General features: G+C 42.5%; 4 protein-coding genes across 9 annotated transcripts in view; 2 read left to right on the plus strand and 2 right to left on the minus strand.

Moving 5' to 3' along the window:
- Akr1a1 (aldo-keto reductase family 1 member A1) overlaps positions 1-8219 on the minus strand; it is a 35355-nt gene extending 27136 nt beyond the window's left edge. Inside the window, exon 1 of the mRNA XM_074080283.1 lies at positions 8081-8219. The gene's annotated coding sequence lies outside the window, so the exon portion shown is untranslated. The remainder of the gene's footprint in view (positions 1-8080) is intronic.
- Prdx1 (peroxiredoxin 1) lies at positions 1741-19222 on the plus strand. Of its 4 annotated transcripts, XM_074080284.1 has the most exons (10): positions 1741-1802; positions 5847-6055; positions 6814-6871; positions 7030-7047; positions 7941-8031; positions 9603-9719; positions 12020-12173; positions 12765-12887; positions 13114-13244; positions 18880-19222. In XM_074080284.1, exons 6-10 carry the CDS (start codon positions 9614-9616, stop codon positions 18963-18965), a joined length of 600 nt encoding a protein of 199 aa, XP_073936385.1. In that variant the 5' UTR covers positions 1741-1802; positions 5847-6055; positions 6814-6871; positions 7030-7047; positions 7941-8031; positions 9603-9613; the 3' UTR covers positions 18966-19222. The 4 variants fall into 4 exon arrangements, with proteins under 4 accessions (XP_073936385.1, XP_073936386.1, XP_020019580.1 ...); XM_074080285.1 differs by lacking the exon at positions 7030-7047; XM_020163991.2 differs by lacking the exons at positions 1741-1802; positions 5847-6055; positions 6814-6871; positions 7030-7047 and having other exon boundaries at positions 7903-8066.
- A 741-nt stretch (positions 19223-19963) lies between these two features.
- Mmachc (metabolism of cobalamin associated C) lies at positions 19964-24685 on the minus strand. The gene is made up of 4 exons (XM_020163990.2): positions 24546-24685; positions 22264-22458; positions 21306-21458; positions 19964-20736 (listed from the first exon to the last, which is right to left on the minus strand). Exons 1-4 carry the CDS (start codon positions 24624-24626, stop codon positions 20323-20325), a joined length of 843 nt encoding a protein of 280 aa, XP_020019579.1. The 5' UTR covers positions 24627-24685; the 3' UTR covers positions 19964-20322.
- Positions 24686-24724: 39 nt separating this feature from the next.
- The window catches only part of Ccdc163 (CCDC163 homolog), a 32758-nt gene continuing 30379 nt past the window's right edge, over positions 24725-27103 (plus strand). For all 3 annotated transcript variants that reach the window (XM_074080280.1, XM_074080278.1, XM_074080279.1), the window contains exons 1-7: positions 24725-25411; positions 25513-25546; positions 25700-25872; positions 25974-26055; positions 26270-26456; positions 26568-26635; positions 27022-27089. In XM_074080280.1, the coding sequence (XP_073936381.1) occupies positions 25334-25411; positions 25513-25546; positions 25700-25872; positions 25974-26055; positions 26270-26456; positions 26568-26635; positions 27022-27089 (690 nt within the window). In that variant the 5' untranslated portion in view covers positions 24725-25333. The remainder of the gene's footprint in view (positions 25412-25512; positions 25547-25699; positions 25873-25973; positions 26056-26269; positions 26457-26567; positions 26636-27021; positions 27090-27103) is intronic.

The following is a 27103-nucleotide window of genomic DNA, read 5'->3' on the forward strand; positions in this document are numbered from 1 at the left end:
TTCCACCAGCCTTTTTTGTCAGGTGTCCCAACTCTTCACCCATGTGGGATGACTGTGCTTTGAAACCACTCTAAGAGTCCTCAGATCAGGGTCTAATTATCAGCTCTGACATTCCTTTGGAGAAGGTGGAAAGAGAAAATGTAGACATGCCTCTAGATGCAGAATTATGGCCTGTAGTCAGCCAAAGGAACATGACTAAGGGTGTCTTGAAAGGCGGGGTCCCAGCTTGTGGTTAGAGGTGTGGTGGGGCTAGGAATGAATCAGAATGAGACATTCTTCCCCAAAGGTAAAGCCCTCTTTTTCCATCTCTGCTTTCTCAGATCCTTTTGTGATTTTTCTTTTTCTCCCATCTATCAATGGCAGAATGGCTCTCAAAAGCAAGCCACAGAGACATGACAGTGGGTTTGAGCCTCATCCAACATCATCATTCTTCTAATTGCAGTGCTTCTGGCAAGCAAGGTACTCTTTTGGGGAAATTTTGGCCAGAGTGAATGGCTGAAAGTATGAATACATGAAAGAAGTAAGATTTTTTTCCCTGTTTCCAGACACAGCCAACCCTGCCAACCAGGACAAATGGGTGGGAAAGGTTAGATTAGGCTAGGAGTCTACCAGTCATTTATTTGTCTTTGTCTAGCTCAGTGGTTCTCAACATGAGGTGATTTTGTCCCCCAGCAGACAGTTACCAATTCTTGTGTGTGTGGTGCTACCGGTGTGTAGAGGGCAGGATATTGCTAAACATCCAATTATGACAGGACAGCTTGCTCATGACAAGGAATTATCAGAGCTAACATATCAATAGTACTGAGGTTGAAAAAATAACTGAAAATGCTTATTGTTATACAGATTTGGTTGGGGGGAGGGTGTTGAGAATTAACTACTCCCTGATCCATCAGCTATAGTTTAAAACCAACTTTAATTTTATAAACTTAAGCTCCAAGTCATCCCTGCTAGTCTGGCTCACACCTACTCAGTGGTTGATCCAGTTTGGACATGTCCTTTTTATTGCTCTGGTCTGTGCATCATTCAGATCTCCTACAATTGGAGGGGAAGGAAGATAAAGGAAGAGAAGAAGAATCAACACTTTATGTTACCATTTGGGTGCAGGAAGAAGATGAAAACTTGAATCTAAAATTCATTGAGTTCAGTATTTTAAACACATGCCTCTTTTTTTTTTTTTTGGTATTGAGGCTTGAACTCAGGGTGTTCACCTTAGGCCACCCCACCAACCCTATTTTTGTGAAGGGTTTTTCGAGATAAGGACTCACAAACTATTTGCCCAGGCTGGCTTCGAACCTCGATCCTTCTGATCTCTGCCTTCTGAGTAGCTAGGATTATAGATGTGAACCACTGGTGCCTGGTGTGGCTTCTTTTTTGATGGACTGAAATGATGGGTTGAAGCTAAATCAACACTTTTTTTTTTTTTGGTAGGAGTTTGAACTCACAGCTTTACAGGCACTCTGCCTCTTGAGCCACACCTCCAGTCCATTTTGCTCTGGTTATTTTGGCAATGAGGTCTCACAGTCTCACAAACTAGTCCAGGCTGGCCCCAAGCTGTGATCCTCCTGATCTCAGCCTTCTAAGTAGCTAGGATTATAAGTATAAGCCATCAGGGGTGCCAGGCTTCAAGATAATTTTAATGAAAACAAATTGGCACCTCTAGCAAGGCTTGTGGAGGATGGAGGGTGTGGGGTGAGGGAAAGTGGAGCTCATAGTAAAATTGAGTCTCTCTCTTCTTCCTAGCAGCTCAATATGCTTACTTGGCTGAAGTTGGAATCCTAAACTTCTCTTCAAATTTAGCCAAGGTCAGTTACTCTAGATTCCTATTCAATATCCCCCTCCCTTCCTTCCTTTTGTCTTTTTTTTTTTTTTAATTTTATTGTTTTTACATTTACTCACATGTATACATATTGTTTGGGGCAGCTCCGCACCCCCCTCCCCACTTCCTTTTATATTAACACAATCTATATTTTGTTAGAAGTGGTTATATGTCCAACTAATAGACACAATATCCAGCCCCATGTGATGTAGTTCTGGGCCAATGATATGCAAACTGAAGGTTTCTGAACTGGTTTATTTTCCTTTTATAGTCACCCTATCCTTCTGGCTGCCTTTTTTCTTCTCCCTGCCAGTAATGCAGGCATAAGGCTAGAAGTAGAACTGATATTTCCTGATGAGAATGTAATCATGGGAATAAAAGCTGCATTTGGTAACAAAGTTAAAAGGTTGGGTCCCTGACAGCAGCATGGAATAACCATACTGGGCTTGGGCTGCCTACTTTGTTGGAAAAAATTCTCATTTAGTTAAGTTTGTTATTTGAGTTTATCTGTTACTTTCAGATGTATTTCATTCTAACAAATGCATCATCCTTGATAAGTGTTTTTCAAACTGGTATCTGTAGGCTTAAGTATGTTCACATATAACTATAAATGGAATTCTTGTTAATTCAATGATCCAAGTGTTCTTTGAGAACTGTTAAATGTAGGATTTTTCTTTCAGTGATAACCTAAAAAAAAAACTTAACATGTTCTGAATCTTCAGGATGACCTCATAAGTCTGTGAGTTTGGTTTCCTTGATTTTATTTTGCATTTGTTGTTATAATTATATGAAATCATTTGGCTTTGATGGCTTATAGGTTTAATTTTAATGGTTTACAAATTTGATTATAAGCTGCTGTTAGGTTAGCAAGTTTTAATATTAAAGTGACCACTGTCTTAGGACTTCTGTTTTAAGCACATTTATTGAATTATCTTACCTGTTATATATCTAATTAAATATAAAGAAGAGACAAGGGCTGCTGATGAGTCAGGTAACTGTCTCTTGTAGCAAATTAGGGCCTACGCAACCTTTTGCTAAATTAAGGATAGATGACATCAAAGAACACTGTGAACAAAGGTTTCATGCTATTTTGCACAGAGAAAAAAGTGGTGGAAGAACTGAACCACCATCCTAGGGTGTAGACAGGATTAACAATATAGAGCCTAAAAGAAGCCCCTCTGTAGCAGTCAGGGGCGTATTCATGGAGGGTATTGCTTACAGGAACCTTACCTTGGATATTTCAACTTGCAAAAGTTCATCAGCAGTAGGGTAGTATTCATTAACAGTATTTATTTTCAATATTGCATTCTGGGAAACCTATTGAAATATTAGTTTAAATGAAAAAAAATTAAATAAAATAATGAAAGTTAAATTAAACTGACATTGGTGATCCTCAAGAATGTTCTTCCAAGACAGGCGTGGTGGTGCAATGCACGCAATCCCAGCACTCAGGAGGCTGAGGTAGGAAGATCTAAAGTTTGAAGCCATCCAGGCTATACAGTGAGACCCTGTCTCAAAAAAAAAAAAAAAAAAACAAAAAAACAACCTGATGTGGTCATTCTTCAACTGAAAGCTTAATTTCTAGCCAGGTGCCAGTGGCTCACGCCTGTAATCCTAGCTACTTAGGAGACAGAGATCAGGAGGATTATGGTTCTAAGCCAGACTGGGAAAATGGTTTGCAAGACCCTATCTTGAATAAAACCAACACAAAAAGCAGGGCTGGTGGAGTGGCTCAGGTGATAGAGCGCCTGCCCAGTAAGTATGAGGTCCTAAATTCAAACCCAGTACACCACCCCCCACACACAAAACCCCTCAAATTCTCATCCTTACTCCCTGGGATCAAATCCAGACTACTTAGCCTGGGCTTTTTTTTTTTTTTTTCCTGTGGCGGGGCCTTATACATGCTATGCAAATGCTCTACCACTGAGCTACACATCCAGGTCTTTTTATTTTTTGATAGTACTCAAGGCCTCATGCTTGCTAGGTAGGCACTCTAGCACTTGAGCCACTCTGCCAGCCTCTTTTTGTATTGAATGTTTTCCAGATAGGGTCTCAAAAACTATTTGCCTTGGCTGGCTAGAACTGGGTTTGAACTTAGGCCTTGCACTTGTTATACAAGTGCTCTACCACTTCAGCTACATCCCAGCCCTTTTTGGCTTTAGCTATTTTTTAGGTTGGGTCTCATGTTTTTGCCCAGGTTCGACTTCAGGCTGAGATCCTCTCATCTATCCCTCCCATGGATGGAACCACAGATGTGTATCACCAAATTTGGTTTATTGATTGAGATGAGAGTCTCCCCAACTCTTTGCCTGGGCTGGCCTCAAACTGAGACCCTCCTGAGTAGCTGGGATTACAGTTTAGTGCCTGACTTAGTTTGACTTTTTTTTTTTTTTTTCAGTACTGGGGCTTAAACTTAGGGCCTTCACCTTGAGCCACTCTGCTAGCCCTTTTTGTGATGGGTGAGCCACCTGTGCCTGGCTAGTTTGGTTTTTGAAGTATAATGTAATGTATCTCTATGGATGTCCTTTCTTTCTCCATTCTAGTTTTGCTATTTATATTCTACTGATATTGCATTATTTGTAGTTTCCCAAACAAATTTTACTGTTTCTTATCTATTGTTTTCTCTGCTTGGAAGTCTCTCTTCACTTCTCTTTAGCTCTTTAGTGATCCATCAAAACACTCTGGAAATGATGTCTTATTCAACTTTGCATGTCTGGTGCCTAGCAGAGGGTAGGCTTACAGTAAACAGAAACACAATGCATATGTAAATAAATTTCTGTGCTGCTAATTCTCAAATCTACATTTCTGAAGGTGACTGCAGGACACCTCCAACCCATAAATAAATGTCTTGTGAGCATCTCAGTTTTGTTTGTCTCAAATCAAACTAAATACCTCCTCCTTTAAGAAAAGAAGCAAGGTGCCTGTGTGGCTCATGGTTGTAATCCTAGCTACTCAGGAGGCAGAGATCAGGAGGATCATGGTTGAAGCCAGCCCAGGCAAATAGTTCTGCAAGACCCTATCTCAAAAAACCTTTCACAAATATAGAGCTGGTGGAGTGGCTCAAGGTGAAGGCCCTGAGAGAGAAAAGAAAGGAAGCAAGGGCTGGGTGAGTGGATCAAGTGGAAGAGGAGGCAAGAATAGGTGGACTCTAATTCACACAGCCTGTTCAGAACACTCTGAGGTACAACTCCAGGGGGGAGCAATTCAAATTATAGACTCTGTAATTATCAATTTGCATATTGTACCACAAAATGGCTCTGCTACCTGGGATGGAACCTGGCTCCAACACCCATTAACTGTGACCTTGGGAGATTTACTTAAATTCTCTATAAAATAGGTAGTAAATGCCCAATTTTTTTTTTGTGGTACTTGGGTTTGAACTCTGTTACTTGCTCTACCACTTGAGTCACACACCCCCATCCCTCAATCATTATCTTTAATTTTATTCTGTGATGCTGGGGATCAAACTCAGCCTCACACATGGTAGGCAAGTCCTCTACCACAGAACTACACTTACAGCCTCTATTTGTCATTATTTGAATTTTTTAATCATTTCTGTATTTAGAATGGCAATTATCTATTCACCCTAACAAGCATTTATTATGTGCCTACTATGTGCAGGGGCAATTTTTTTGATCAGCATATGTTAATTGTATAAAGGGGTTTTGCTGTGATCATTTGTCTGTCATTATTTTTAAGCTCAAACCTGCTTCTCCTACAGCATTTTTTATGTCACTTATGTCATCAAGACAAGATACCAAGGCATTATAAACTTACTCTTTCTTCTCAACCTAAATCCAGTTAATCCTAGAAATATGCCTGTATTTCTTTCCTTCTTTCCATTCTGCTGCCAATGTCACATTATAGTTCTGAGACTTCTCTTGACTGGACTGTTCTAGTAGCTTCCTAATTGGCCTCTCTAATCAATAAATTCATCTGTCATACATTTCCAAAGTCATAGTCCTAAAATATAGTTTAAGAAATTTAATTCCACATCTCAAAAATCTTCAATACATTCTAAATTTATCAGGCGCTCTGCCAGTTACTGTGCTAGCTTTGGTACTACAAAGATGAATAAAACAGGATGGATCCTTCAAGACTACTGTGAACAAATGAGAACACGATGGGATTTGTGTAAAAACAGAGTGAGGGATATGTACCAGACCCTTTGAGAACCACCTTCTCCTCAATAATTCTGAAAGCTTCACTGTTCTCCAGGGAGACTCCCCAATCAGTTAGGTAAGTATTCAACAGATTTTTTTTTTCTCTTGCCTTCCTCTTTCCTTCCCTCCCTTCCTTCATTGCTGGGGTTCAAACTTAGGGCCTTAAACATGCTAGGCAATTGCCCTACCACGTGAGCTACACTCTAACCTCTATTTTAATATTTTATTTCCATGGGAATATGTTGTTAATTCTTTTGGTTCTTAAAATGAAACAAATAAGCATAAGCATAGTGCTTAGTGCCTTGGCACATGGTGGATACAACAAATTTCTTTTGTCTAATGTAAACTGTGTTTTTTTGTTTAGCCTGGCCATAACAATCAATAACTATCATCATTATTATTATTGTTGTGTAGTTATGATATTAAAGTTGTAGGGATCAAACCCAGGGTCTTACTCAGGCTATGCAAGCATTCTACCAGAGCCCTGAAGTGATTATGGGCCAGGGATGTAGCTCAGTAGTATAGCACCTTCCTAACTTGTGCAAGATCTTGGGTTTGATCCCTAGCACTGCAAAATAAAATTTTAAAAAAGCTCTGAACTCCTGTGCCTCCACAAGAAAGAAATTAATAATGACAAATAACTGTTCAATCTCAAGCTGAGAAGGAAAAAGAAAAAAAAATCACTAATGTTGTAAGGATGATACATACCAAAAACTTGAGATGCTCAGCTAGCAAGACAGAGCACTTTTCCATTTCTTATCTTACCACAAGAGTCAAGGGAGTTACAGAGGAACCTAACATTTATTAAATGCTGAGTTCCTTTTTTTATATCAGATGTGTTGTGATTTGAGGACACAGAGGAAGATGTGACACAAATCCTACCCTTCAGAAGGTCAGTCTGGGCAGGGCGGGATGGGTGTGTGGGGGTAGACGTGTAAACAAGTAAAATATCCCAAAGGTTTTTTTCTTTTCTTTCTCTCTCTCTCTCTCTCTCTCTCTCTCTCTCTCTCTCTCTCTCTCTCTCACACACACACACACACACACACACAGAGGACTCCTACTTGCTAGGTAGGTTGAGCCACATCCCCAGGCCGAAGTTTTCTTTTACTTTTGGCTCTACAGGTTATTGTTTGGGCACAAGGAGGTAATAGTCAATTCATGGGATGAGTGAAAGTCTGTAAACATCCTTAGAGGAATCCTGGGTACAGCCAAGGTCAGGAATAGCTTTACAGGAAGTAATAGGTTAGCTGAGTCTTCAGAGATGTTTTCTCGGAGGGGAAAGTGTTCCCTTGGCTTGAACAAAAGCTGATAAGGCTTGAAGCTGTTGTACTCTGCTCAGGATGTAATAAGAGTGGAGGATGGGAAGTTATAGTAATAATAACAGCTCACATTTTTAATGTAGAGTAAGAACTAGGTATTGTACTAAATAAGCTATATGTTATTTCAATAAAGTATTAGTACCATTCCCATTTTACAGGTAAGAAAATTAAGGCTTAATGGGTCTAAAACTTGCCTAAGGTCACATATAAAATGACAGTGGTAAGTTTTAACTCAGGAAATTGACTATAGAGCCCCAGTTTTTAAACCACAAATCAGAGTAGTGACAGGATCAGATTCAGAAAGGTTTCTTTCAGCCACAGTGGAAAGGATGGATGTGAGGGAAATAAAAAAGAAGCATCCTTATAGCAAAGATCCTGGGAGTAAAGAGAAGCCTGGTTCCCGGTAGCGACCCCCTTCACTAAAGGAGGGGACGGTCAGGAGGAAACCCCTCTCTCCGACCTCTGCCACTGCGCGCGGGGAGGGCACGGGACTTTATGGGACCATCCAGGCCAGGAGCGGCGGGGGAAGCGCTGAGTCATCCCAGTGGGGATACTGGGGCGGGGCAGGGCTTGGCCGGATCCCCCTCCCCTCTGCTCTTCCCGTACCCCTGGCCCGCTCCAACTCTCGCGAGATTCCTACAGGCTATAAAGACAGCACCTCGCGCGCACTTCGCACGTCCTCTTCCTACCTCGTGTGGTGGCTGTTGCTTGGGAGACTTCTAGGTCGGAACTGGTGAGTGTGCGGGCATCGCGGCCTCCTTGCAACAGGTGCAACGACTTACCCCACTCGTCGTCTTTTCCTCAACCTCTCCCAGGCCCGCTAGGGGGTGTTGTGGGATAAGGTGGCCCGACGAGGCCTGGTGTCCGCGACGGCCCGGGATCTACTTGCACTCTCCTCGTGGCCCCGTGGGTGCGGGGACCTGCTGGAATCCAGAGGCCAACGTCGAGTCTCCTCTTTCCCGGCCTCCGAGCAGTGGGCGTTGATTGAGCGGCTGGCTGGGCAGGTGGTGAAGTCTTATATTCCATCCTGACTGCGCACTCTGTGCGGGTCTGCGTGGGTGGGTGTGATGGTGGGAGGGGCTGGAAAGTTAACTGAAGTGGGGTTTGGGGCGTGGTCCTCGCTGGAGTTCATGGCTGAACTCCCTAAGGAGCTCGCCACTGGCCGGAAGTCAGACTTTACCGGATTGGTTGGGCTTTGGACGGGGCGGAGGGAGGGTGGGGAGGGAGGCACCTTGCAAAGCAAGTTTGAATGTGAAGGCCGTATATACATATATTAGGGTCACGCCCTATATTTGGTCGCTAAGTTGCAGCGTGCTTTTACATTTTTGTTAAACCTTCCTTAAAAAATAGTAAAAAGTTTGCGACGATCGATATTCCCAACGTTTCTTTTAGTTATAGTAATATGAACCAAGAACTTTGCAACTTGGGGCTTTCAGACCAATAGTTTAGTGGTTTAAATCCTAACAATTTATCTTGGTCTTGACCCGGGTGAATCCGGTGAAAGGTTGCTTTTTAACCATAAACCATTCTACTTTTGCTCCAGGATTGTAGCCTTAAGGTCAGGAACTAGTTTATTTCGAGACAGGGTCTCACTATGTAGTACAGGTTGGCTTCAAAATTGAGATCTTCTTGCTTCAACCGCCGGAGTGCTGGCAGCTGGCATTACAGGTGTGCCCCACTATGCCTGATGGAAACCTATATATATATATATATATATATATATATATATATACTTTTTTTTTTCTTTTGGCGTTATTAGGGTTTGAACTCAGGGCTTTGTGCCAGCCCAGAAACCGGTTTTTGAGAGTACTTTTGCTTAAACACAACACTTAACATTTTGAAACTGAATAGATACCAGTAACATGGGCTTGCTTCTTACAGTTTGATTGGCTTTATTATTGTGTGCTGTCTTGGACAAATATACCTAGAGAAAGATCGAGTGTTCATCTCACATTGTGAAGGCAAATGTAGGCATAGTTCAGAGAAAGGACCCAAGTATCCTAGGAAGCCAGGCATTCAGTATTTGTAGCATTGTGCTATTTAGGCTCTGGTTTGAGTCTCTCCTACCCCCACCTCCAACTCTGCTTCTGTCTAAATACCATTGCACAAACGATGCTTTAGAAAGGGTGATAGAGGTGACTGGTTTATAAACAAATTGTAGAGCCATTTTTAAGTGAAAACAAAGACTTGTTTTGGTTCAAAAGTTGGAAACCTGGGATGGTGTTCTTTGAATGCTAGCCTGTGCGTTGACTTACTAAAGTAAAATTTATTATATTTTTAATTCATTTCTGTTATCTTTTTCAGTTGATATAACAATGTCCTCTGGAAATGCCAAAATTGGACACCCTGCCCCCCACTTCAAAGCCACAGCTGTTATGCCAGATGGTCAGTTCAAAGATATCAGCCTTTCTGACTACAAAGGTAAGAGTAATTACACCAACACTTATTAGAATGGAATTAAGAGATGGCTTTTTAGGTTTGTGTCTCTTGACTGTAAAATGTCTCCTAAGACAAACTCTTTAGAGCAGAAAGCTGTGGCTTTCATGTTGAAGTGAAATGATGATTATCAACAGTGATCACAGGAATAGATATCCTAGGTCCATACTGCTTCTAGAGAAAGCTTGCTTCTTTATGTCTGAACATACTAGTCCAATTACCTTTTCAGTAGTCCTCAATTATATTATTGGAGAAATTACCTCTTGTTATAAGAGGACATCCACATTTAATCTTAGAACACAAGTCTATGGAGCTGTCACTTTGCTGTTAATGTTTGTGGAATGTGTGCATCACAGATCTTATTACTCTTATTACTATGCAGAGGGCTTAGGGAGATTACCTTGACTGTTTTTCCCTTTGACTATTTTGTATTGATGTTACAACTCTGGCGTCACAGTTTCACGAGACAATTGGCAAATTCTATTGAGGCTCTTTTTTTTTTTTTTTTTCAGTACTGGTTTTTGAACTCAGGGCCTTCACTTGCTAAGTAGGTGCTCTACTACTCAGCTTTTTTTTTTTTTTTTGCTTTAGTTATATTTAGTCTTGTTTTTTCCTTTTTTAGAATAAGGTCTCAAGTCTTTGCCTGGGCCTTGATTCTCCTACTTGTTTCATGAGTAGTTGGGATGACAGGAGCACCACCATGCCCAGCTCACTTTCTGCCATAGGCAAGCTGAGATTCTTTTTTCTTGCCTTGCATTTCAGAGCAGCTTGGGCTACTGGGACAGTAGAGGATACAGATTTCTTAGAATGCAAACTTGAAACTTATCGTGTAAGTAAGTATACCTTTCTCAGTGGTATAGTTTTAGTTTCTGGAATTAGCTTTTGGATAAACATTCAGTTAGGCTTCCTGACATACTTTGTCAATGGGATGAGAGCAGGTAAGTGGGGCCCTAGGAGAGAACTTCTTACTGGCAAACAAAGTAGTGTCACAAGGAGGAGTTTAAAAGCATAGGTGCATTGTCTAGAAGGAGCTCCCCTCTGCCCTCTTGGGCTTCACCTGCTTAATATTTTTGAAGATTTCTTGTTTGGGGCTGGAGGTGTGGTGCCTTGAGCACAAGGCCCTGGAGTTGAAAGCCCAGTACCACCAAAATAAGCAACAAAGTACTGGTTGGCCAAAGCCCTGGAGAGATTGTTTAGATGAATCAAGGGCTGCTTCTTTAGATTTTGAAACTGCTACTACCTGGAAATAAGCAAATATTTGGAAATATTCCAGTAGCTCAACCTACTACTATGGTAAGAGGCTGTGTGGCCAGTTTTTGAAGATCTATATGAATGATAGCTAGAATCTTGTTCTTGTTGCTACTGCTACTTTTAGAGCTTTTGCTTGCAAAATTTTTCTTTTCTTGTCCTGTCTTGTCCTGTCAGCCTGTCAGGAAGACATTTACTGTGGTTCATGAGATCACTTTTTTTGTGTGTCTGTGGCATTGGAGTTTGAACTCAGATAGGTAGGTGCTGTGCTGCTTGAGCCATACCTCTATACCTCCAGTCCATTTTGCTCTGGTTATTTTGGAGATGGGGTCTGGCCTAGAACCTTGATCCTCCCAATCTCAGCCTCCTAAAGTAGTTGAGATTGTAGGTATGAGCCACTGGTGCCCAGCAGATCACTTAAATCTTACCATCCCATTTCTGTAGTTCATCCCAAAAGATCTGCACAGGCTTTGGTTTTTTTTGTTTGTTTGTCTCACTATGTAACCCAGGCTTGTCTGGAACTCTGGTCCTCCTGCCTCAGTTTGCTGGGATTACAAGTAAGTGTCACCATGCCCAGTCTGACCTTCTGGGTCTCATTGTTTGTAGTAGAGGAAAATCCAGCAATTCAGCTTTTTGTTTGTAAGCATTGTCATTATGCCATGTAGCAGATATCATATCCTTCTTTTTTCTTTTTTTCTTTATTGGAGAACTTGGTGTTTATGCTAATACTAGCCGCTCAAAAGATAAAAATTAGCTTAGCTGAATAGTGTTAATTCTGTAGTTGGCAACTAAGAACATGGCAATACAATAAAGCATGGAACTAGAAGGAACTATTTTTCATTCAAGCCTTTCTATTGTAACGAGTTATAAAAATAGCTGCTAGGAGACATCTATATTGACCATATTAGCACCACTAAATGGTTTTTGTGTCTGCCATTAACCTAAAACCTCTTGCCATAGGAAAATGTTTGACTCATTCTCTGTAAAGCAAGAAAGTCTGTTTAAAGGCTAACCTGTGAGTCCTTTTTCTCCTCTAGGAAAATATGTTGTGTTTTTCTTTTACCCACTTGACTTCACCTTTGTGTGCCCCACGGAGATCATTGCTTTCAGTGACAGGGCAGAAGAATTTAAGAAACTCAACTGCCAAGTGATTGGTGCTTCTGTGGATTCTCACTTCTGTCACCTGGCATGGTAAATCTCAGTTCACTTGGGCCTCCCTCCCCCATGGGGTTTGAACTCAGAGCCATGTGCTTGTTAGCAAGGCACTCTACTTAGCTTGAACCACACCCCCAGTCCTGAACACAGGGTCTTGCACATGCTAGGCAAGCAGTCTACCAGTGAGCTATATCCCTAGCCTCTGTTTTGTTTTTTTGAAACCCTTTCATTATTTAGCTCAGGCTGACCTTGAGCTTGTCATCTTCCTGCCTCCACCTCCCAAGTGCTGGGATTGCAATTGTGGGCCACTGTGGTGCCTGGCTACATGTGGACTTTTTAAGCAGTGACTTGGAAGCTTCAGCAATAGATTTTCTCAAGTATTAGCTTCTGGGTACTGACTTTCTCTTAGTGTTCTCATGACCTGGCAGCAGAGAAGCAGCTTGAGTTTTAGTAGTACTCTTGATGACCACCCTTAACTGTTCTTAGCTGTATACTTCTGGAAAAAGCTTGGCATTTTTGAGGAAAGTTAGATAAGGAATATGGGAAAGGGAGAGTAATAGCTACAGTTTAATAATCTTGCTACATAAGGATGAATGAATGTGATTGTATGTGTGCTATTTGCTGTAGGATCAACACACCGAAGAAACAAGGAGGACTTGGACCCATGAATATTCCTTTGGTATCAGATCCCAAGCGCACCATTGCTCAGGATTATGGGGTCTTAAAGAGTGATGAAGGAATCTCATTCAGGTATATACTTTTAGAGTGGTGGAGTGGTGCATTCATCAAAAGATTAACTAGTTTGCTTGAAAGCCTTTTTTTTTTGGAGAAAGCTTAGAGCCCTGATTTTTTTTTTAAATGCGTGAGCCTCATTAATGGCAAGTCCATTTCCTTGGGACTTCAGACTTGTTTATTCTAACAGAAATATTTAAACCTATACTGCCTTTCCTTCAATCCTTCAATCTCTTCTTCCCAGGGGCCTCTTCATTATTGATGATAAGGGTATCCTTCGGCAGATTACTATAAATGACCTTCCCGTTGGCCGCTCTGTGGATGAGATCCTGAGATTAGTTCAGGCCTTCCAGTTCACTGACAAACACGGGGAAGGTAAGTCATCTTCTTGCTGATAGGCTAGTATTGGTGGTGGGGAGGGATAGATGGTAGGATCAAGGGGTACCAAATAAAAATGTCTATTCAAGAAGTTAAATTCTGGCTGGGTGCTTGTGGCTCATGCCTATAATCCTAGCTACTCAGGAGATTGGGTTTCAAAGCCAGCCTAGGCAAATAGTTCTCGACACCCTATCTTGAAAAAACCCATCACAAAAAAGGGCTGGTCAAGTGGCTCAAGGTGTGGACCCTAAGTTCAAACCCCAGTACGGCAAAAAAAAAAAAAAAAAGTTAAACTCTGGATTATAGTGATTTATGGGGGTGAAGATACGGGAAAATTTGGGAGAATAAAGGCCTTTTGTTCAAACTGCATATTCTCCACTTCTGCTCTGCTTATTCACAGATGTATTAAGACAAAACAAAAGGTTGAGAATCAATCACATAGAGATAAAGCAGTACTGGGGCTTGAACTCAGGACCTATACCTTGAATTACTCCACCAGCCCTTTTTTGTGATGGACTTTTTCCAGATAAGGCTTCTGGAACTATTTGCTCAGACTGGCTTTGAACCTGGAGCCTTCTGATCTCTGCCTCCTGAGTAGCTATGATTATAGGCATGAGCCCCAATGCCCGCAAAGCATGCAATTTTGACAACTTTATTAGAAGAACTTAATCCTTACAGTTCACATTTGTTTTTATTGAAGTTTTAAAAAATAAAAATAATATGCCTAGTTTTAAAGTTTTAAAAATAAAAATGGAATAAAGATAATTTACCCAAAGACATACAAACGGAGATAGAATTAATATATTTCTATCATTTAAAAACCAGTTCTGCAATCTGGGTGTGGTGGCATGTACCTATAGTCCTAGCCACTGGGAGGCTGAAGCAGGAGGATTGTTTGAGCCCAGGAGTTAGATACCTGCCTGAGCAACATAATGAAACCCCTCCTCTTTGATTTTTTTTTTTTCTCGTGGTACTGGGGTTTGAACTCAGGGCCTTGGCCTTACTAGGCAGAGACTCTTACCACTTGAACCATGCCCCCAGTCATGAGACCCCTTCTCTTTAAAAAAAAGGACTGGATGACATGGCTCAAGTGGTATAGTGTCTGCCTAGCAACTGGAAGGTTCTGAGTTCAAATTTGAGTACTGAAAAAAAGTCCATTCTGGTAAGAACCACATTTATCAAGTACCAAATTATGTAAATGTTTATTATAAAAACTTTTATAAGTCAGGAAGACCAAAAAAGGGTGGAGTGTTTTGAACTGTCAGGATCAAAGATAATCTTGTAAGTCATCCTTGTAAAACCTAAATGTAATTTGGCACATCCAACTTTAGGGGGTTTGTTGTTGTTAGGTTTTTTTGAGAGAGATCTCATTATGTAGCATAGACTGGCCTCAAAACTTGGGATCCTCAGCTTCTCTAGTGTTAAGATTACAGGTATACACCACCATACCTGGCTCCAGCTTCTGTTTTTAAATTTGTCATTTACTAGATTATAATCCCTTATACAATTGTCTCAACTCTTGTTCTTCTCTCCTTGTATACACATGATAGTGTTGTGATTTAAGAAAAGCATTGAATGGGTTGCGGTGCATGTCTGTAATTCCAGCTATGCAGGAGGCAAAGAATGAGAGAATTTCACCAAAATAAGCTGGGTGTGGTGGTACATATCTGTAATCCCAGCTATGAGGGATGTGTAGGATTGAGGTCCTGGTTGGCCCTGGGGAAAAAAAAAAGAAAAAAGTGAGACCCTATCTGAAAAATAACTAAAGCAAAAAGAGGGCTAGAGGTGTGGCTCAAGTGGTAGAGCATCTGCCTAGCTATTATGAGGCCCCAAGTTCAAACCCCAGTACTGCCAAGAACAAAAAGATAATTTGAATAAAGTGCTCCTGACATCTGATCAAGGGTACAGATGTACTTGGGTAAACTACATTTTATTTTCCTTCTCTGAAGATAAGAAATTCAGGCTAGCTTTCAAAGGCCAACTTCAGATCTGATCTTGTGACTTAAAGAAGGTGAAGTTGGGGGCTGGCGGAATGGCTTGAGTGGTAGAGCATCTGCCTAGTAAGTGTGAAGCCCTGAGTTCAAACCCCAGTACCGGAAAATAAAAGAAAAAAGGTGAAGTTGTAGATGCTAGATGTGTTGGCGCTCATCTCTAATCCCAGTACTTAAGGCTGAGGCAGAACCATTACAAATTCATGTCCAGCCTAGCGTGCAGAGTGATTTCAGGCCAAAGACTCTGTGTTAAGAAAACAAAAAAAGCAAAGTTGTTAAGAGTCTGAATTAGTGGTTTGTGTTTGGAAGACCCAAAGGTGCTTGGATAGAGGGCAGGGTGATAGGGACCTATGAGAACTAGGAGGCATCATTTGCAGAAGCATGCCTGGGCATATGGCCCAGGCTGACAGCAGCTGCTGAAACTGCCCCCTGGTGGGGGTTGAAGTTCAGAGCTAAGATAAGGAATAGAGAGTAGCAAATTATGCATGCCTTTTACTGGACTTCCCTAAGACTTTGCATATAGGTCTACTCTTTTTTTTTTTTTTTTTTTTTTTGTGGTACTGAGGTTTGAAAGCAGGGCCTTCACCTTGAACCACTGTACCAGCCCTTTTTGTGATTGGTGTTTTCGAGATGGGGTCTTATGAACTATTTGCCTGGGCTGGCTTCAAACTACGATCCTCCTCCTGGTCTGTCTCCTGAGTAGCTAGGATTACGGGTGTGAGCCACCAGTGCCCAGCTTTTTTTTCTTTTTCTTTTTTTTTATTCTTTTTTTAAAGCACTAATAAACCAGTACATAAAACTACACCATTTGGCTACAGTGTGATGGCACACGCCTGTAATCTCAGCACTCAGAATTGGAGGCAAGAGGATTACAAGTTAAAGACTGGACATGGTGGTGCATGCCTGTAAATTCCAGCTACTTGAGAGGCAGACAGGAGGATCACAAGATTGAGGCCAGACTTCTCCGCAAAGTCAGTGAGACCCTCTCTTACAAACAAAAATAGAAAAGTGAAAGAGCTAGGGAGAACTGGAAGCATGGCTCAAGTGGTAGAGTGCCTGCTTTGCAAGCACAAAGTCCTGAATTCAAACCACAGTTCAACCAAAAAAAGACAAAAACAAAAAAACACCTGTAAAGGAGCTGGATGTGTGGCTCGAGATAGAATGCTACGTGTAAGGCCATGAGTTCAACCCCCAGTACTTCAAACAAAAAACCCCTTCACAGCATTTATTCAAAGTAAATAATAGAACTGGGATCCAGATTCTAAGTATTTGGGCAGTTTTATTAGGGAAGTAAGTAATTTTTTAGGGAATTAAGTAATTTTTTAGGTAATTACGATGGCTGAAATAGGTATAGTTTGGGGACTTCTGTGCTGGGGCAGTTATCTCTTACTGAGGTTATAGCGCCTGGTGTCACTTTACTCCTTGGATAGTTATGTAGCACTTTAAGCTATACTTGAAGGTACAGTGAGATTCATACTGATTCTGAAAGAACCCACACTTGGGATGAGTGAAACATCTGTCCTGTCATTAATACAAGTATGGTTATAATAGCCATGAGGTTCTTATAGCTTACTTTAGCTACTCTACAAACCCAGTTTTGTCTCATAGTGCTGGGAACTCACTTAATTCTGATTTCATGTATATACTGCGTCCAGAGAGCTGGTTGTAGAGTCTCAGAAGCTAAAATATCCTTGGACTAAATGGGGCTTCCCTCTCACTTAAGCAGATGACTCTTCCTGCTCACTTACTGGACTTTGGTGAACACATGTGTCCTAAGATGGCAGCAAATGGAAATGGAAAAAAGTCAGATTGGTCCTCTTGTTCATTGTTCTTAGGCCAGCCCAACATGCATTGCTAGCTTATAATTAATTCTTAGAGTTGAAAACTATTTGTTGCCTTTTGTTTACCCAAGAGGTAGAAGGAAGATACTTAGAAGAAAGAAAGGCCTGCTTTGGTGGTCCTGTTCTTTTGTAGTTTGGCAGAATTAATGAATGCTGAGGAGGCAGACTGAGATTGCTGCCCTCAGACCTATAGTGTTTGTGTTTACATTCTTAGTTCTGTTATTTATCCTATTTTTTATTTTTAGTTTTTTCTTGGGTGTGAGGGAGTGCTGGCAAATCATTTGTATTGCCTTTTCTTTGTCAAAAAAATTTTTTACTCCGGTAACAAATAAACTATTTTAGGCATACATTTAGTGACATTAATTCATAATGTGTATCCATTACTTACTACTTATCCATCTATATTCTTGCCAATTCTTGTTTGTTTTTTTTTTTTTTTTTAATTGTTGATACCTTTATTGAAGTTTAGCTGACCATATATGTGGGGTTTTATTTATTTATTTTTTTCTTTTATTCATATGTGCATACAATGTTTGGGTCATTTCTCCCCCCTTCCCCAATTCTTGTTACTTAATGTACTATTATAACCTTGTTAATATGGCATATATTAGCATATGGTGTAACGGTATAAAGTAGGATCTTGTTGTTTTGACTTTTAGCAGTTCCTTGATGCCTAGTAATACTGAGCCTATCTTGTGCGGACTAAAGAATACATATATTCAAGTGCTTTGCCCATTTTTGATTAGGTTTGTGTTTTTATTAGAGTTGTAGTTTTTTTTTATGATTTGAGAATATTTTCTCTCATTTTGTGGGTGGTATGTTTTTCTTTTCTTTTTGCTGTGTATCCTAGGTTGTCCTCAAACTCGTGATCCACTTTCCTGTGCCTTCTGAGTGCTGTGATTACAGGTCACCATGCCTGGCTTTCCCTGTTTTTTTCCAAAGTGTTTTACTATATAGGTCATTGACTCAGTTCTTTAATTTTTTTGCTTTACTGGAGTTTGAACTTGGCCTTGCCCTTGCATTTGCTCTACCACTTAAGCCATGTCCCCAGATTGACCCACTATCTACCACTAACAAGTCTTAATGTTTTACTGTATGTACTTTACAGGTTATTTTAGGAATTAAACATAGTTGAAGCAGTTCATTTCTTCAAACTTTAGATAGATGCTACATGGATAAACTAGTGTGAGGATTAAATTTACATTAGTGTTTGCTGGGCCAGGGGTGTAACTCAAATGGCAGAGCACCTGCCTGGCAAGCATGAGTCCCTGAGTTCAAACCCCAGTACTGCCAATGTTTAAAATAAAATTGTAAAGTTGTTAGTCTTTTTTTTTTTTCTTCCTCTGGTGGAACTGAGGTTTGAACTTAGGGCTTTGTACTTGCAAAGCACACACCCTTCTGCTTGAGCCACACCTCCACGTCCAGTTTTGCTCCCCAGAGATGGGGAGCAAACTATTTGCCTGGGGTGGCTTTAGTCCTTCAAATCTCATCCTTCCACGTAGCTAGGATTACAGGCATGCGCCCTTGGCACCTGGCCAGAACTAGAAGGCTGAGGGTAGGTTTCCCTGTGTTTGAGTGTTCAGACTCCGTAGGGTTTAGATCTGTTTTCCTCAATCCTTAATCTTTTTTTGGTAGTACTGGGTGTGGACTCAGGGCTTCATGCTTGCTAGACAGATTCTTAACTGCTTGAATTATGTCTCCTGCCCCCATACCTGTTTTTGAGGCAGCCTTTTGTTCATGGAAGGAGGGTGGCACACAACACTGTACAGATTATTAATTTGTAGTACCTTTCTCTTTTAGTGTGCCCAGCTGGCTGGAAGCCTGGCAGTGATACCATCAAGCCTGATGTCCAGAAGAGCAAAGAATATTTCTCTAAGCAGAAGTGAGCGCTGGGCCATTTTAGTGCCAGGCTGGAGTAGTCAGCCATGAGAACAAAATCTCTTATAATTTTTTCATGCTTAAAACAAGATGTGGTATGGTTCAAGACAAGCTTTTCCTGTAGGAGTTGGGGAAGTCAGCTTTTCTTCCATTGGTGGGAATGACCTGACCTGTGTTGTGAAGCAAGCCATCCGATGTGTATGATGCACAAGTAGTGGCATTAGTCTGTTGATCTTTTGTAGTGTCTATTAAACTTGAACTAAGAGCTTGGTGATTCTTCATTATAGGACATTAATCTTTGATATTAAGAGGAATTTACTCTTCACTTTCCTTCTTGAGGCAACAAATGAAAAGTGAGAGGTGCCTCAGAACCAATTATATTGAAGAGGGGAAATAGGTACACAAAGGAAACTGAACTAAGGTGTTAGATTTTGTTTCATCAGAAGTAAACAGCAAACCCCTACAATATTACTGACCAGGGCTCTGCAATTTATGCAATATGCTAGGTTGCAAGTTGTAGTCCCATTGACATAAGACATCTGTATTTACAGTATTGGGAAGGCTACATGGGAGCCAGCTTTGTATCTTAGGATAAATGCTTGGTACCTGCTCTGTAAAAGAACGAAGAGTGGCCAGGTGTGGTGGTGCATGCTTGTAATCCTACCACTCTGGAGGCAAGAGGCAAGATTTCAAGTTGAAGGACAACTTAGACTACAAAACAGTATTTACTCTTGCCTCAAAAAAGAAAAAGACTTGGAGGCTTTTTTGTTGTTCCTTTGGGACTGAAAGGAATATAATCATGAGGCTGGTGGTCTTAAATAGGACTTAGAAAAGAAGTACTGTGCTGCTTGCTTCTCACCTTCCTTGCATTCTAGCTGTGGATCCTCTTTGTATCTTGAATTGCCTTTCCACACACATCAGCTACCCTTCTGGAACTCAGACCAGACCTGTGAACAGCAGTACAGGATTCCCTAGGGCCTTTAGTAATAGCAAATATACCACTTAATGGTGAAACAAGCACTGTTTCAAAGTGCTTTCCATGTATTTATTAAGTCTCCACAACCCTATGTGATAAGTGTTATTTAGGGGATGATTGTCCCTAAGGCCCCATAACAGGTAGTACCTTGGAGCACTGCATAAAAATGGTTATAGACAAGAATACCATATTCAAAGGCAGGTAGGGATTTCTTGGTCTACCTTGGTATTTGATTTGTTTTAACTAAACCTAACTTTTAGGTGAGCCTTACTCTCATTGACGATCTCTACTATATTATCAAAAGTAATCATCTTGTACCCAAAATAAAATTTTGCTTTGTCAAAAGTCCTAGAACCACCATAAATGGGATCCCACAGGGGAAGACGGTATCAAGGGCCAGGGGATACAGGTGGTGAGACATTGGGGCTAAGCCAGCTACGCACTCTGCTGGGATTCTGAGGCTTGCTGAGCATGGTAAGGGGTATCTCAGGGGATGTAGTGCTAAGCTCCTTTGAGGGCTGGGCCAAACCTAATAGTGCCAACCGGTCAGCAGGTGGGGCAGAAAAGTAGGCCTTTTGTTCTTCTGAGTAACGCTCCTGTGGTGTCACAGCATCCCGGTAAGTCCAGTCACGCCAATGGAAATTAAAGCCTTCAAGGAGAGTGATGCGATCAGCTCTCACAGGTATACAGTCAGGGGGCTTTCTTTGTGGCAAATCTGGCACTTCAACTCCTGGCAGCAGCAACACCCCTCGGATTGCAAACCAGCCTCCATATCGGGGGTGTATGCACACACCTGCTATGCGCTGGGAAGAGGGTAAAGAAAAAAGGTCATGGAGGTACCTTAGCATCAAGTCCCACTACCATCACTGTAAGCTATCCTTACTCACTTTCCACTCAATGCACACTGACTACATACAAACCTGTCCCTCTTTCCTGCATAACCATTTCTTAACCTCATTCTAAGCATGAGGAAAGGCACTCACTTAAGCATCCTCAGGCAACTTTACAGTCTCACGTTCACTCACTCACCTACCTGATACCTGTCTGCCCTCTCCATCCTGAGATAGTCTTGTAAGATGGTTTTAAGAACAAGGTTTTCTAACCTGATGTGACCCTCAGAAAGCATGTAAGGGGGCTGGCCCCTGCTTTGTCCTGAGTTACGTGACAACTTCAAAGGATGGTAGAGTGGGAGACCTGATAGAAATACCTTTCTCTTTTTTTGGTGTGACTGGGATTTGAACTGAAAGATTACAGGCTTACAAAGCAAGCACTCTGCCACTTGAGCCACACCTCCAGTCCCTGATAGAAATACCTTGAAGGGCTTTTACATTTCCCCTCAATAGTCCTCACTCATTCAAACTTTCCCTCTGACCTGGGTCCCCCAGGGATCAGCCTCCACATCTTGTCGTTGGTAGTAGTAAGCAGCTCCTGCCACATGGGCTGCTGTCTGGGCCAGAATCTTAGGACGCCGGTTGGGGTGTACCTCGTAGTCAGCAATGACTTCCATCTGTAGCTCTGGGAACCTCTGGGGCAGGATAAGATACAAGCTCCTGTTAGCATGAGGGGAGTAGGCTGTCCTAGGGAACCCTAATTATTAACATGGGTCTGTCCTCAGAAGCCCTGTTTATTTTTGTGGTACTGGGGTTTGAACTTTGGGCCTACACCTTGAGACACTCCACCAGCCCCTTTTTTGTGAAGGGTGTTTTTCAAGATAGGGTCTCACAAACTATTTGCCTGTGCTGGCTTCAAACTGTGATCCTCCTGATCTCTGCCTGCTGAGTAACTGGGATTACAGGTGAGAGCCACTGGTGCCTGGCCCAGAAGCCCTATTTAAAGGGAAAACATGACCTTAACCTAGGAGGCACTGAAGTATGAAGAAAGTTAAAAGGAAATACAGAAGGTCTTGCTCAGAAGCCTCTATTAGGAGGTGATTTAGCCTTGCTTTACAGAATTTCAGTGAGGGAGACCCAGTGTGTGTGCAAATATTTGTATATGAGTTTGTGGTGGTGAAATACTGTACTGTCCTCAAAAGGATCCAAAGACCACAAAGTTTGCAAGTCCAGGGCAAAGGCAGTTGAACAATGCCTGGAGGATGTTGGCTCAACTCCTATTCCACTTGGGTGCCAAAGCTGGCCTGAGGTTTATTTCACACTGCTAAAGGAAGGTGGTAGGACATGGGTATGAGAAGATAGAATAGGGAGAATCACAATGTCAAGGCTGTATTTAGAGGTATCATTTTACCTATGAAGTGGCTCCTTTCTCTAGTCTAGATCCTGCAGTGAGAGTGGAGGAGATGGAAGCAAGAGTTTGTAAAGTTGAGTCTTGCTTACCTCTGTAACACTCCTCAGGTGGTAGGCCACACACTGATCCACGGGGTCGGTCAGTGGTTGGAGGTGGTAGCTCTGCAAGAAAGGCTTGAGGGCCCGGTCAAACATGGCAGGTGTGCTGAGTACCAGGAAGGCCAGGGTAGGTCCTGGCAGGGGCAGATGGAAGGCTGGAGGCAGGAGTTCATTGTACCATGCCACCTGGAACAGAAAAAGCTTAGGCTAGGTCAGTGAACCAGCTTAGGCCTTAGCCAGGTCCATACCTTAGTCTGGTAGTCAAGGCCTCCTACATTTTGCCTCATCCTCCGTCTCATTCATTCAGTGAACTTTCGCTGATGCTGTGTAATGTGGGCAAATTACACTGTGTGGGCAATTGCCCATACAATCTGAATTTGACGGGGATTTAGAATAGACAGTTTATGAACAACTAAGAATAAATAGAAATTGCATTGACTAGTGCTATGACAGATCCAGACAAGGGTCCTCTGAAATTTGAAAAGGCCTTCTTGGAAACTGAGTCTTGAAGACTGGTAAGGAAAGTGAAGACTAGTGTAGGGAGAATCTACAGTATATATATATTTTTTTGTGTGTATAGTACTGGGGTTTGAACTCAGGGCCTACATCTTTAGCCACTCCACCAGCCTTTTTTCTTTTGTGCGTGTGATGGGTTTTTTCAAGATACGGTCTCGCAACTATTTGCCTGGGCAGGCTTTGAACTGTGATCCTCCTGTTTCTCTGCCTCCTGAGTAGCGAGGATTACAGGCATGAGCCACTAGCACCTGGCATACTATTATTTTTACATAGCAGTCAGGTGTAAGAACTATGGATATAATTTGGTGACAATGAGGAGGCACTGAATATTAAAGAGTAAACTGAAAGACAGGCATGGTGGTATCTATCTATAATCCCAGCTACTTGGAAGGTGGAGGCAGAAAGTAGCAAGTTTAAGACCAATCTGGGCAAAGGTAATGGTGTGACACTATTTCAAAAACAAACTGAAAACAAAAGGACTGGGGGTGTAGCTCAAGCACCAATTAAAAAAAAAAAAGATAAAAATATGATCAGTTTTTGATCTGACAGCAAAGGTACTGTAGTCCAAATGAGAAATGGTTCCCAGATTGATGGGTTGGAAAAGAATGGATTTAATAGGTTCAGGAGGCGAAGGTCTTGGTGGCTGACTCCATATGGGGTGGGGAGGTGAGCTGTAGGACCTCAGAATGACTGGCAGGTCTGCAGATGACTGGTCAGTACAATAGTTCCCATTACCTAGGTCCACCTGCCTTGCCAAATAAGACATTCTCATTCTCTCCTACACTTGCCATCCATCACTACCTCCACACTCAAGCAGATGTTTGGAATGTACATAATCCTCCTTCTTTCCAATCTGTCTTTTCACACATAGTTGCTTTTATTTATTTATTTTGGCGGGGGTGGGGTAGGCATGCTTAATTTGAGCCCAGAGCCTTGTGCCATGCTAGGCAAGCACTCTACCACTGAGTTGTAGCCCCAGACGTCATTTTTAAATTTTTTTTTTCTGGCAAGTCCTCTCTTAAGCTAGACCCAACATATTTGTCCCTCTGTATCTTACTGCTCCACACACACCCTGGCACTGCTGTTAAATAAGTTGGAAGTAAGCTGTCTCTTAAGCATTAGGCTGAGTTCATTTAGCTTTGTGTCTTAAGTGTACTGCACAGGGCACCCTGCACTGATGTGGGTGAAATGGACTTATATAAAAAGGGTGGAGTGGGGTGGAGCAAGAAGAGGACTGTGGAGACTTCTGTGCCAGTCGGGTGCACAGAAATTTCTATACCCAGCCCTGCACCAATTATTAGCAACATCATGAATTATCCTTCTGTTGGTAGATGGAACAAACCAGTCAATTGTTTCTTGTTCAACACCAGGAATGTCCTTCTCTCCTCAGCTGACCCAAATCGTGACCAAGCAAACCTTCCATATCTTACCCTTTCCTAACTTCTTTTGGAAGCTTTCCAAGGTGATTTTGGCCCCATAGGGGGTATCTTTCTTCCTGCAAATTGTGTAGGTGACAAAGCCACACAGGTTACGAGATCATATGATAACTCCCATTCATCAATATGGTATCATATGGGAGTAAAAGGACAAACGTGTGACCGCTTCTCTACCTTTTTAACCCAAGCCCCAGCTGACACCTCTGTCCTAGTCGTTAGACGGCCACCGGGCCGCAGGAGTTTGGGAAGGATAAGAAGGCACCCGGGGTCTCACGCTGGTTGCTGTAGCTCACCCTAGGACCGCAGAAGGGATAAACTAACCTGGAATGGGTAAACCTCGAAGCCAAAAGGACACAATGTGTCCTCAATCTTCTGCTTCAGCTCTGCGACATTAGGCTCCATAGCGCACGCTGCACGCTGAGCTTGCTGGGGAATGGAGTCTCAAAGATAACTAGGCCGTTAGGTTTCAAGGCAGCGTAGACTCCGTTTCCCAGGAGCTACTGGGACCAGCTGCGGGACAGAGTTGGCTCTGCGCGATGCATCTCGGGATACGTAGTTCTTTTGTTCATTGGAGCACAACACTACAGCGTCTGAAAGACTCGGTATCCCGATAAGCCTCACGAGGGGCGGGGTATGATCGCACCGGTCGTTTCCAGGGAAACGTGGTTCCGCCTTTTCCAACTGTGGTTGTGTGCTCAAGAGGCCGACTCCGTTCCCAGGTGGCCCTGCGGCACTCAATCTTTAGTCGTATTTTCTCCACCTACTGGAGGGTTTCAACTCAGCAGCGGCAGTAGTCGCTGACACGGGTTTGGTGTCATGGTACCAGTGTCCTGGCACCGTCAACCAAGATTCGGCGCCTTTTGCTCTCACTTGATATATGAGTATCAAGGTGTTCCCGCTTTCTCCCCGCTTTCCCAAGAACGCATTTTCCTTGTCTAGTGCCAGAGTCGCAGTTTTGGTGTTATATTGCATCCTTATCGCTACTATTACATTCTTACTCTCCTTTTCCCATCTAACGCTGTGGCCTTTCCTGGGCTGTAACTCGGGTATTCCCAGCAGGGAGAATAAGGACACAAAAATTCAGGGAGCAAGACCCCTGCCACAGGAATATGAATACAAGCCTGAGTTGGTCTGAGCAGCTCGATGCACTTCTAAATGCAACTGATGGAAATATGGCCCGGATTAAGGTGAGGGGGTACTAGAACCTCCCAGTTTTGTTTTGTTTTAGATGGGGGTAGGTTAAAGGACACTCAGAGGTCATTGGCCTGAGGAACTCTTTCCCTTGTAGCAGAGGCTGTGTCCCCTTGAAGTGTCCACTACAAGTAAGTATTGTTCCTTTCTACTTCCAGCCTTTTCTCTTTCCAAGATCTACGTTCTTTCAGTGCCCATACTATCCACTGTTTCTTCCAAATTGTATTTCCTTTCCTGAACTCTGTTCTTCCACACCCTTCCATTGTCCTTCCTTATTCCCCCAGCAGGGAACCTGGCTGGATCCTGTATTTCCTCTCATCGTTTTCCTTCCCAGTCAGAAACCCAACAGCATTGGGTTCTAAAGACTCCCATTGTCCCAAACAGACTAAGGTACGGTCGTTCCTCTCTCTGGGATGAAGTTACTATTCTCCAATCTCAGATTCAATCTCAGGCTCAGGTGAGCCTTGGTATCCTACGTGTGTATATGTGGTGTTTGTGTGAGATGAGACTACTCCTAGTATTCACAGTAGCTCATGTGTTTTTTTTCTGCTTGGGTAGGTGACTGAGGCTCTAAGGCGGGCTGTGCAGGGCCTCCTGGAAGAACGAGAGCAGCAGATGTACAAGATCAATGTCCTGGAAGGTATCAGGTCTTTTTTTTTTTGATGTGAGCATGCTAAGCATGTGCTTTACCACTGAGCTAGACATTCAGCCCCTCACACAGCTTTATATGTGTGCAAACAAATTTGCTGTATACTTGTGTGTGCAAACACACAAGTGTGTTTAATTTTTAAGTACTGTCTGGGCTCATGTGTGAAGCTCTCAGAAGGGTTGACTATCAACTTGTCCTACTCCAGCATCACTAAGGTTGCTGCAGGGCTCTCCAGAAGGGCGAACCCTTCTCCTGGAGCAACACCTAGAGGGGCTGAGAAGGGAACTGCAGGGCCTTCAGAGCCAGGTGCAGGAGCTAGCCCAAGCTCAAATGAAAACAAGAGCAGGAAAGTGCAGTTCTACCAGTGGTCTTCATCAGGAGCTGCAGACTGAGTGAGTGATGGGCAAGACCTTACCTTCTGAGGTCTCTGAACTTGTGACATTCTGAGAGGCTGATGGCCTCCTCACTTTGACTCTAGAATGACACTGCTGTCACTTCTGTAGGCGGCAACTTTTATGGAAAGAGTCAGAGATTCTGCGGGAGGAACTGAAGTTGCTGCGGGACCAGCTGAGTAAGTAAAAGATTGAGAGTATGTGTTTCCTTGTCCTCTTCTGAAATGCCTTCTTGCTCTCCCAGTAAGTGGTTATATCTCTGCCTGCTTGAACTATTAAGTTTGGCAAAGTATTTTTTATTATAATTTTTTTTTGCGGTGCTGGGACTTGAATCCAGGTCTTTGCACATGCTATACCCCTGAGTTACAGTCCCAGCTCTTAGCAAAGCATTTTGTCTTGCCCTTTGACTGTCATGGTGTGATTTAGTTTCTCCAGTCAGCTTGGAAGCTTTCCAACAGCTTGATCAGAATGCTTTTGTCTCAGTTTTCAGTGCCAGGCTGGTCACAGGCAAGGAAGGAGAAGAAAAGAAGTTGAACAGCCCCCTCACATTCTCTCTCCTCTGCAGGCCAACACCAAGAGCTGCTGCTGAAACAGGTGGAAGAGGGGCGCCAGGTTCAAGCCCGCAGCTGGAAGGTAGGACCAAGATT

Source organism: Castor canadensis, chromosome 7, assembly GCF_047511655.1.
Source record: "Castor canadensis chromosome 7, mCasCan1.hap1v2, whole genome shotgun sequence".
Lineage (NCBI taxonomy): Eukaryota > Metazoa > Chordata > Mammalia > Rodentia > Castoridae > Castor > Castor canadensis.